Source organism: Struthio camelus, chromosome 9 (genome assembly GCF_040807025.1).
Source record: "Struthio camelus isolate bStrCam1 chromosome 9, bStrCam1.hap1, whole genome shotgun sequence".
NCBI classification, from domain to species: Eukaryota; Metazoa; Chordata; class Aves; order Struthioniformes; family Struthionidae; genus Struthio; species Struthio camelus.
In genome coordinates, this window is record NC_090950.1 from 14,221,153 (window position 1) to 14,232,032 (window position 10,880).

General features: G+C 43.1%; 1 protein-coding gene across 1 annotated transcript; it reads left to right on the forward strand.

Annotated features, from left to right (window-relative positions):
- Positions 1–1,384: 1,384 nt before the first annotated feature.
- Positions 1,385–5,682, forward strand: MRPL44 (mitochondrial ribosomal protein L44). The gene is made up of 4 exons (XM_068953760.1): positions 1,385–1,553; positions 1,927–2,395; positions 3,450–3,628; positions 4,981–5,682. Exons 1-4 carry the CDS (start codon positions 1,387–1,389, stop codon positions 5,150–5,152), a joined length of 987 nt encoding a protein of 328 aa, XP_068809861.1. The 5' UTR covers positions 1,385–1,386; the 3' UTR covers positions 5,153–5,682.
- Positions 5,683–10,880: the final 5,198 nt, after the last annotated feature.

Sequence of the window (10,880 nt, forward strand, 5' to 3'; positions counted from 1 at the left end):
CTGCTGCAGTGCTACCATCCCTGAATGCAGTAGGCTTGTTGCTGGGGTGCGTGGTGGGTGTAGACAGGTCAGCCCTGCACCGTAGCAGGGGGAGTGGGTCTAAACCTCTCCCAGCTCAGTTGCACAAGCTGCCACCTTTTTGGTAGCTACCACCCTCGACACGCTGCACGGAGGAGCGCTCAGCCACGGTACTGCCTCCCAGGTGCTGGTGGCTTCCTCAAGCCCTGGGACCACAGCAAACGTGGAGCTGCCGCAGCCGCTTCCCTGCGTGCCTGGGTCCAGCTGTCAGGGCAAATGCATCTGGAAAAGCTGAACTGAGGACAGCAGTGATATCAAACCAGTACATTAGATGGACCTTTCCTGGGACGGCTTTGTCTGTGCAGGACCTTTTCTAGACTGGTGAGAGAGGATGCTACGTACTGGCTGCAAAGGACAAGGACAGGGCTGGCTCTCTCTGAGCTGTCCTTGGCACGTCTTGCAGCAGCTGAGGCTGCAGAGTGGTATCACAGCTACCTTTGGGCAGAGATGCACCCTGCAGGGGTAATTGCTGGGGTTGGTTTGGCAGCCCTGCAGCAGGGGCCGTGGTGGGGCAGCGCCCGGTAAGGCTAGCGCCTCTCTCCTGACTGGGGCGCAGGGAGCTGGGGGCCAGCAGCTGCCGTGGGGCTCCCTCTTCCTCCTGCTCTTCCCCTCGGCTGAGGTGAACGAAATAAACCGCCTGGAAGACTGAAACATGGCAAACACTTGGGTGAGCAATACCTGATTTTGATTATGACTGTCTGCTGTTTGAATTTCACAGTATTTATTTGGGAGGATGTAAGAGCTGGGAGCCCCCGGTACCGACCTGGATGGCGCAAGCAGCCAGCCAGGTTCCCGCTTCCCAAAGGCAGCAGGGCAGGCTGGCCAGGGAGCCTCGGCACCCGCAGCTTTGGTGGGACCCTGCGAGCTTCTGGCTGAGGAACGCTGCTCTCATTGGCTTCGCGTGCCGTCACCACTTAAATACGGCACACCATCCGATGCCTGGCTGCGGCAGCATCTGTGCACGTTTGCTGTGCCTGCTTCCTTGTGCTTTTCTCAATTTGAGTACTGCACACGTTGTTTTCTAAAGCTTTGTTCGCCTGTTCCTTGTATTACGTGACTCCACTGGTGGGCGAAGACGTTAGCTGCGCGTGTTTTCCTACCGTGAACGTTAAAGCATGTGCCTCTTGCTTTCAGCCACAGACAGGGCCCAGGGCAGGGCCTGCTTTGGGCGCTGTCCTTCCGTGCGTGCTGTACCACGGCGGCCGAGGAACGCGGAACGCTTCTGCCGGGACGCGCGGCCGGGGCGGCGTCTTTCCCGGCGGGGCGGGCAGGAAGCAGAGCAGCTCCTTCCGCTCTGCCCCCGCCGCCATGGCCACCGGGCTGCTCCTGCGGGCGTCGCGGCGGCTGCTGGCCGCGGCCGGGGCCGGGGCCGGGGCCGGGCGGGGCGCGCACGGCCTCCCGCCGCGCCACAACAAGAAGCGCTGGCTCCGCGCCTACCTGGAGCAGCAGCGGCTGCAGGCGCCTCCCCAGCGCCGGTGAGAGCCGGCGGCGGGCGGCCGTTAGCGGCGGGCGCGGCCGTTAGCGGCGGGCGGGGGAGGGGGGGGGAACCGGCCCCGGCCCCGGCCCCGGCCCCGGCCCCGGCCCCGGCCCCGGCCCCGGCCCCGGCCCCCGAACTGATAACGTTAACAGAAAGAAATCTCCATTTAAACGTTAGGGGGCCTAGGGTTGATCTTGAAAAACAGAACTGTTTTTCCTGTACCTGGAAGTTGGGAAATTGTATTTGTTCTGAAGACCCTGAAATAATATCCTTATTTTCGTTCTCTTTTTGTAGTCTCACATGTAAGGGGCTTGTGATACGGGTAGCTGCTCGTTCCGTTTCTGAATTTGTTTTCTTTTCTGTGTCGGTAGATCAGAGAAGCCCAACTGGGATTACCATGCGGAGATACAAGCTTTTAGCCACCGATTACATGAGAATTTTTCTTTGGAGCTTCTCAAAACTGCGTTTGTTAATTCTTGTTACATTAAAGCTGAAGAGGCAAGGCGCCAAGGACTTGGGGTAGACAAAGAAGCGGTTGCCCTGAATCTCCAAGATAATACTAAACTTTCAGAACAAGGGGAATCCTTTTCACGGTCTTACCTCACACAGTGTTTTGAAGGCGCCTACCCAAATTTACCTGCAAAGGGAATAGGAGCGCTTGTTGATTTTCTTACCAGTCAGGAACTTGTGTCTTATGTGGCTCAGAACCTGTCCGTACAGGACCTGACGCTTTGCGCAGAGTTTCCTGTCCCACCACGTGTGCTGCAGAGGACGTTCTTTGCTGTAATAGGAGCGCTGCTTCATAGCAGTGGGCCTGAGAAAACAGAGATCTTTGTCAGGGTAAGTCGTTACTTGTGTACTTTTGAACTAATGACAGTAGTAGAAACATCTAAGGGTTTCTGTCAGAGACTACAAGAAAAAAAAAAAAAGGCAGCAATTGAGTATATTCTGGTGGCCAGAGATCCAGAGGGGCTGACAGAAGTTTAATGATACCTGCAAAAGCACAATGAGGTCTGTTATTTGTCTATTTTCTTTCTTTTCCAAAAGCATAGACTGTTTAGATACACAAGATCATTTACTTTCAGTTTATAACAGTGATATTTTAATATTTGCTGACACTTGCTAAGGGTAAATGTTTTCTTACTTTTACTATACTAACTACTAAATAGTGAAACCATTCCAAGCAAGGTCACATGTTATATACTTTCAGTTTATAAAAATATCTTACACTTAGCAGGTGCTGAATTTGTAAGTCTTGCGCTTAGGACTGCCAACCCTAGAAAGGTATTTTCATACAAAATTGTTCGGTATTATTGCTTGATTAAAATGCAGTGTCACAAGTGGTTTGGGCAGGTACTATCCTTTCGATTGTGCTTTTCACTTATTTCTAATTTTGCAATGGAGAAATGTCTGCTAAAATCTTATTTATGATACAAGACAGTCCTGAGGTCTTTGTAAGAGCAGGAAGCAGAGAATGATCTGGACAGGTGAAAATCCCAGGAGACTGCATATTCTCCTCAACTTGTTTCCAAAAACCCTCTGAGGTACCACTGATATCTGATTGGGACTGTCCGCTAATAGCGCTAAAGTGCTCAGAGTGCTGTCCTTCTCTCAAGGTGGTGCTGTCCTTCTTTGTATTTGAGCAGGTTGACTTTGCCCAGGATGCCCATCCTGTAAGTGGCTAAATGAGAAATAGATCTGCTTAGCGCTTAGTAGCACTAGTTAACTTTACTTAGGAGTGATGTAGTGCTAGGGCTGTTTCATAATTGATTTCAGCAACTTATCATTGACTGTATTAATGCCTCTGCATGTTGTATTTTTATTAGCAGGTACCAGAAGCTAGAGCCTTCATTCGCTTCCCATTAATGGTAACTTCTAAATATTCTCTGTCTAGGATTTTTTAATTCCTCAACTGATTGGAAAAGACCTGTTTGAGATCTGGGAACTTATAAATCCTATGGGCTTGCTTGTGGAAGAATTGACCAAGAGGAATATCTCTTCTCCAGAACCAAGAATTACCAGGCAGTCGGGAGTCAGCACAGTTCTGCCAGTGTACTTTGTTGGGTTGTACTGGTTAGTACGATATTAATCCCGAGTCAAATGGATGTAAGCTGGGGGAGAGGGAAGAAGGGAAGATGGTCTTTTACTTTTTACTCATGTGCTCTTTGGTCCAGATATTACAGAGAAGAAACCGTATAGTGACTTTCATATAAAATAAGCTACTTGAGCCTTGTCAGTGACTTGCCATCATGATGCTTAAAAAGATTGTCTCAGACTAAAGGACTTCACAAGCTGAAATGGACCCAGGAAAGAGTCTTGAGTGTATCTGCTGATTGAGCTGGCCTAGGAACTTTGCAAGTAACATAACTGAATAGCTTTGGAAGGTCACAGCTGATTGCAAGGTTAGGGAAGGATAAAGAGGGACATCAAGAGAGTTGGAACTGAGGAGAGGCTCCTTTTACATTCTAAAGAAGATTTTTAGTTAGGGGTCAAATCATGGGCCTTGTAATCTAGGCAAAAGGGCTGGTTTGTACTCAGATAAGATTTAGGAAGTGGCAGTTGTCCCTGGATTGCTTGTGTCTCAGGCATGGTCAGCAGCTGTCCTGTTGTTTTGTCCAGTGGTCAGATTGCTCCACTGGAGGAGGACAAGACCTTGTTCCACCAAATCCCACATTGCTGCTTTGCTAAGTGAGCTACTGATAAATACATGAGAAGGAGCAGTTGCCCTAGCTTGTGCTGAATTATTGTGCTTTGGTTTATATGCTTTCTAAGAGTTAATATCATGTGTGTATGTATATGTATGTGTGTGTGTATATATATAAAATAGATATCTATATATACACATGCATACACACACGTGTGTGTGTATAAATATATATGTAAAAAACTTTGGATTTTTTTCTGGAGGCTCTGCATTCTCATCATGAACCGTTCCTATTCAGTGCCCACAGATGCTGTTTAAGCAGAGAGCTAAATAACACAGCAGACTTCTTTGTGAATCCTATTGAATTTTTAAAAATGTTCTCCTACCAGGGGAGGAGTAAACATAGAATTGTTTTATTTGTTGCTTCAGCTAACCAAAAATGACAGACTTGCGTATTTTTAACAAGGCTAACAGAAATTTATCAGTGTAAACAACGAGTAAGGTGTTAGGAATCTAAATGAACAGAGTAATATTCTCCCAGGATGTAGATGCATTTCTGATTTGAGTTTCCGTCACTGAGTATACAGTCGCTTGCCTTTATAAGAAAGACCAACAGAGGTGTTTGCATTTGTATGCATACAGAAATTACCTTCAGTATTCACAGGCATTGGAGGAAAAAAAATTAGCAGTCCCGTATTCATAGCAGACAGTATAGTGCTCAGGTTTTTATGATGAAAATATATCCTTAATTATTAATTTTGTTTTGTTTTGTTCTTTTTAGTGATAAAAAGATTATAGCTGAAGGTCCTGGTGAAACGCTGCTTGCTGCAGAAGAAGAAGCTGCCCGTGTAGCACTGCGGAAACTATATGGGTATACAGAGAATAGGAGACCTTGGGATTACTCAAAACCCAAACAAGGATGGGCAGTGGAAAAGGCTATCAGCAGCAACTAGATAATAAAACTATTTCTAGTTTACGCTGAGAATTCATAGCTTCTGAGCTGAATATAGATGCCTTTTAGAAAGCGAATTTCAGTTTGGTGTTCCAATCTTAGGTGCCTGAAATTTTCAAATCAACTGTGGTATTAATATTTTTTCTGACCTGAATTAGTCTTTTGCACAATGTTTAATACTTAGTCATTTTCCTAAATATAACAAAAGCACTCTTTTTTCTGAATTCATGCCTTTTGGTTGAGAAGTTTTTCCATGCATCACAGGAGACCATTCTTAATGATGTATGATAATGTGTGATGAAGTCGTCGTTCTTGAGCAAATTCACTATATAGAAAAAAGGTTTCATGAGTATTTTCCTGGGACTTGTTTTGAGCGTCTTGTTAATAAGATCACGTGAATTACGTGTGCAGCATTGGCTTTTGAGTTGCATCTGGTTTCACCTGTCCTTGACATGTCAAAAACATGCAATATGATGTCCAATATATAGACGCAGTTGGTAATTCAAATTAAAAAAAAATGTGTAAATGGCACTTTTGTGGTCTTATTGCTTGCATACAACTTTTATTTGCCATATTCATTGGTTTCTACTGTAGGGAGTACACTCTGAAAGAGGGTGTATTTTTAGTAAAAATTGTAAAAAGGGAAATAAGGTCATGAAGGTCTGAATTGAAAGAAATTGGAGAACACTGATGGTAGGCTAATGGATGATATATGGCTTGCTTTTTTTTTTTTGATATTTTTTTCTGTTTAGTCTAGGCACTAGATTTTCTCCTGTCTTTCAGCTGCTTAGTTGAGGTAGTCATGTGACTAAAATACTGGATTCAGTGAAATCTCTGTGTTTATTTCTTGTTGTGGAAGCAGTTCGACCCTAGGTGTCTGAGGAGCAGAGATTCACGCGTGTATAACAGCAAAATTAATTATTTAATTAAATGACAGAGCAACAGCTTGAGCTGGGTGCCTCTGGGGACCCAGAACAAAAGAAGTCTTAACTAATTATACTTTTTACAGTCTTATTTCCCTGCCTGCCAGTGAAAGTCTCTCCCAGTCTTCTTTATGGAGTCAGTGGTCTCTTTCCCTCTGATTGGTTCACATCTGCATCCCAGGACGGTTGCTAGACGGTTGCCGTGTTCCTGCTCCACAGTGCCTTATCTTATCGGAAGGTCAGCTGTTACCTCTGTTCATTCTGGTCACTCTGTTCTGTATCCTTGAAGGCTGGTTCTAGCTGATTTTGCAGTCGTGTTGTCAGCAACTTTCTTCGGGTTACAGTTCAGTCCCGCGGCCTGCAGACTTCACCTGCTTTAGGCGCTTCTGCTAAGCAAGAGTCAGGCTTATGCTAAGCTGAAGCTAAGTCAGCTACAATTCCCTTCTCTAACGTTTCTTTTGCACCACTTCTAGCTGTTTTAATGTAACTCCATGTAAATTGAAAGTCACTTAGGAATAATTCACCTGCATAGTGTTCCTATTAAACTTTGTAGAAACTCATGTTCTCTTCTGGCATGCATACTGAAGTAAGACTGATGAGAACATTTAATTAGTAAAAACCTAAAGGATAATGTTTTCTGGAACTTAGACAGCCCTTTCTGCGCTCAGAAAGGTTCTGTATCCAGGTCAGTTGTGCTGTTGAAATACTTGTTTCCTCAGAACGACAGCTGTGTGGGAATGCAGATTTGTCAAGGCTCCCTGCCTGGGGCATGTGCAGAGGCGCCTTATGCCAGGGGTGAATGCCTTTGCGGGGTTCTCAGCTCCCAGGAGATGATGTTCACCGCAATGAAATGGATTGGGATGGTCTGCCATTTCTGGGTTGCTTCTGGGTACTTTTTAAAAAAATATTGGGCCTATGCTATGGTAAGGAGTGTATGATTCTTGGAATTGTTTTATTTCAAAATTTAGTTGCTTTCTATTGCAAATTGAAGCTGAGGCTAGAAAGGAAAAAGCTGAATGTAAGACAGTGGTTGAAGAAGTGTTTCTTGCCTTAACCCGTTGTGAGTGCTGATTGCATAAAGGCAACAGGTATATGTGCATTTGCTACTTGAAAAAGAGAACATGCAGGTTGCCATGCAGAAAAGCTTGGTGCTGCTGTCTTTAACAATGTGCATCCATTGACTTAGGCCCCCAAAATGCGTTTATCTGAAGGATGCTTAGCAGTGAAAGATCCCAGGCTGCAGTCGTGGCTGCTCAGCAGGTCTGTGATGCAGAGCAGGAGGCGCGTTCCCTTTGACTCCACAGACCACCAGTGTATCCGGAGTGAGCATGAGATTTAACTATACTATTTGATGAAAAATTTAGTAGTAAATTCAAGTAAAGCAATTAGTTGTCTGCCATTCAATCATGTCCTCAGTATTTATTATAACTTGCATCCTAAGCAAACGTAAAATGCTTATGCGGCCAGATAGCAGGGAAGTCTTTCTTCTGGTTTCCAGCATGGGAAATTGCATGTATGAAAACTTAAATGCACAATGGCGAGCAGCAGGATCATCTAGCATAAAATATGCAAAAATACTAATTTTAAGTGGAAAAAATTCAGCTGGGTAATCTTTGATCGCTTGCATGAGCGAGGCCAACAAGACTACTGTATTCCAGGGGAATAATAGCAGAATTTCAAAAAAGGATAGGAATTCCTCATCCTGTTTTTAGTTTTCAGGTAAGGTATTTCTCATACCTTTACCTACGTTAAAAGGACAATAGTGGGGTTTTTTTATATCCAAAGTTTGACCTACCTACTAATTTTATATACCTATTTATCTGTTTTAAGAGAGAGCAGAATGAAAAGCGTTTTTCTGGCAGTTTACCTAAAAAGAAATATTTAAGATCTGCTTACTGTGGCTTCATAGCTTGGAATTTGGAGATAAGTCCTAGGAGAAGTGGATCACTGAATAGAGCACTGGAAAGAAATTGAATAAAGCAAGGTAAATTGATTTTCATCATATAGTGTATGTGTGGGACGTCTTCAATTCAAGAGGAAAGACAGTTTGGGGCCATGGAAAGGATTGGGTTTGTATATAGGTGTGAGTGGAAAAGATTGAGTTTTTATGAGACTATGCACCCTATTTTCAAGTTTCCAAAGGTTAGAAAAGCATTTGCTATAGTATCTGTGCTTTAATTTCTGGCACCTAAGCATATGTTTAAGGACTTATCATTGTAATAATGGGAACATTTACATACTTCAAATTAATAACCTTTTTTTTTGGGGGGGGAGGGGGGGAGGGTCCTAAATCATGAGCCATAACCAATATCTAAGTGACTTTAAGAAATGGTTCATGTATACAGAAATCAGAATCTACAAAGTCTGATAAAATGACTGACTGCTTTCCTTCTACCAGAAAATTTTTTCATGAAATTCCATGGTAGTTTTCTCTGTGTCTGTCATATCAATCCTTTGTCTTTTTCTTGAAAGAGTTTTAAAACTGACTTTGTTTTAAGAAAGGTGAGAGTTCTGCTGTGTGCGTTCCAACTAAGCAATGAGGAGAAAAAACTTTTTAATATGATTGCATGCATGTTTTTAATTTCTTTCTCTTCTCAGTAGGTGCTTTTGTGGCTGTGTCTTGAACTGTTAAGTAACATAACCTCTGCTCTCTCTATATCCTTGTTTTCTGTTGCAGCTTCTGGTTACAATAACCAGATGTGTTGCTGTTGTGGGGGCCTTCTCTGAAAAGCCCAGAAGTAAGTCTTGTGTTCACTGTAGCTGTGTATGTACTGTAGTTTTATTTTTCTGTCCATGTTAGTTTGGAATTTGGAATTGTCAGTGAAAAGCTAAAGTTTTTATTGAAATTTCTTATGCCAAACACTTGCTTTTCTGTGATAAATGGAAAATTTAACTAAGCTGCTCTCCTGTCACATTGCTATAAAAAGCCATGAATTAAAACATCAAAAGATGTGTTTTTTTTTTTTTTATTTTTTGATGATGGTGATGATGCAGTACAGAAACATTAGAAGAGTCCTACTTTTTATCCTCAACTCTTACTAAGTGCTGTGGTAAACTTTTAACAGGCTCGATCTATGCAGTTGCTCTTCTAAAGTATATCTGGGCTTAGATATAAGTTTAACACTGAGAGATGCATTTACTGTGGAGAAGTAAACATCCCAGGGCAGGTTGATTCCACTGATCTAATGGCATTTGTTTTGGTCTGTTTACTGTTTTGATTTGCCTAAGATGTTATTGATAAATTAGGGAACTAAAATGGTCACCAGCTGTTCAGCAGAGAGCCACCTGTCATGGTGCAGAGTTGCACAGTGGAAACGCAGTCAGTCAGCGTGACGGGATCAGGGCGCCGACGGCTCTCAGTTGCTCTTGAAGCCACGGGGCCGGGCTGCAGCGCAGCTCTTTGCCGCACGCCTGGCAGCCAGCACTGGTCTTCCTGGCAAAAAGGTAGCTCCAGGGAGACAGTAACACGTAGTTTCTACTTTTATATAGTAAGTACTGTGTTTCTGCCTGCCTATTGGCAGTTACGCTTGTGACTGTTGGTCGCTGAACTTCTGTCTTTGTGTTCAAATATGCTATCTGTATTACTAGAACGTGGGTATTGTAGGACCAGAAGGGACCTCCTGGGTCATCGAGACGGTACATCACTCTTTTGACATTTCCCTATGCAATATGATCCTTTTTCTAAACAAACTGACCTCCAGATTAAAAGCAGTTAGGTCATTTGTTCCTACTGCTCCATCCGCAACTCTGTTGCAGAACCTCACTGTTCTGGGATGGAGACTAAACATTATGCCTTACCTCTGTGTTTACCGGTTGTGCTCTCTTGTCCTTATGGGGGTGTTCTTTATCAGAACAAAGTCTGGATTTTATTGAAGTTGGGAGAATTTTGCATTTAATTCCAGTGAGACTGAATTTCATGTGCAGTTTTGGAGATGCTTGATATATCCCTTGTAGGCCTTCTCCCTTGCTCTGTAGTCCTATGTTTTCCTGTATTAATTAGCCTGGGATGCTTATACAAATCGGAGCAAGGTTTATTTTAACAGTAACTTGACTAGCATATTTTAGATTAATGATTACCTGACATGTATAGTTTAATATTCTTTTTGGTGAAGGCATGATTTTGGGTTAGAGTACTGAATTTTGGTAATTTATATTGGCAACAAAAAATAATCTCATCAGTAGGTAGGTGCGTGTGCTTAAAAAGTAGTATTCTCGAGCAAAATCTAAATGACTTGGCCAATTTCTGTGTAGCATGCCTAACCTTGGAAACATGAATACTTGCAAAAAAAATTTTGTAAAAACATTTTGATATCTGACTTGAAAGGAAGTTCTTAACACCCTTTAATATAAGTTTGATCAGTAAAGAGATCATAGTAGTTGGCTCAAATCCTTCACTTCTAGCAACAGAGTCTATAGTTTCATGATCCACGTACGTTTAGATCAGTATTAAGTCAAGGCTTTGATTCATCAGTGCCAGTGTATTTGTCTCTTTCTGCAGCCTGTGGCTAGTACTTCGGTAAAAACTTAAAAAAAAAAAAAAAAAAAAAAGGAATGAAATAACAGAATAAATACTTAAGCCACATGTCAAAAACTCATTTCCCACACAAGTCTTAAGATGAAATCATCCTTGCACACTGCTTTCCTAGTTTTAATGCTACACTAGGGTATTTGAATGTGCATGTCTTGTGGGTTCAGTTGGACTTCTCACAATATAATGGGAATGAGGATAAGACGGGGGGTGGTGATGTGGTATTCTTAACCGGCCAAAATGGTACCAAATGTTTTACAAACAACTAAGGGGGTACA

Coding starts and splice junctions, on each gene's coding strand:
- MRPL44 (XM_068953760.1), top strand. CDS start 1,387: ATGGCCACCGGGCTGCTCCTGCGGGCGTCGCGGCGGCTGCTGGCCGCG. Junction 1,554..1,926: donor CAGGCGCCTCCCCAGCGCCG/GTGAGAGCCGGC, acceptor CTGTGTCGGTAG/ATCAGAGAAGCCCAACTGGG. Junction 3,629..4,980: donor TACTTTGTTGGGTTGTACTG/GTTAGTACGATA, acceptor TGTTCTTTTTAG/TGATAAAAAGATTATAGCTG.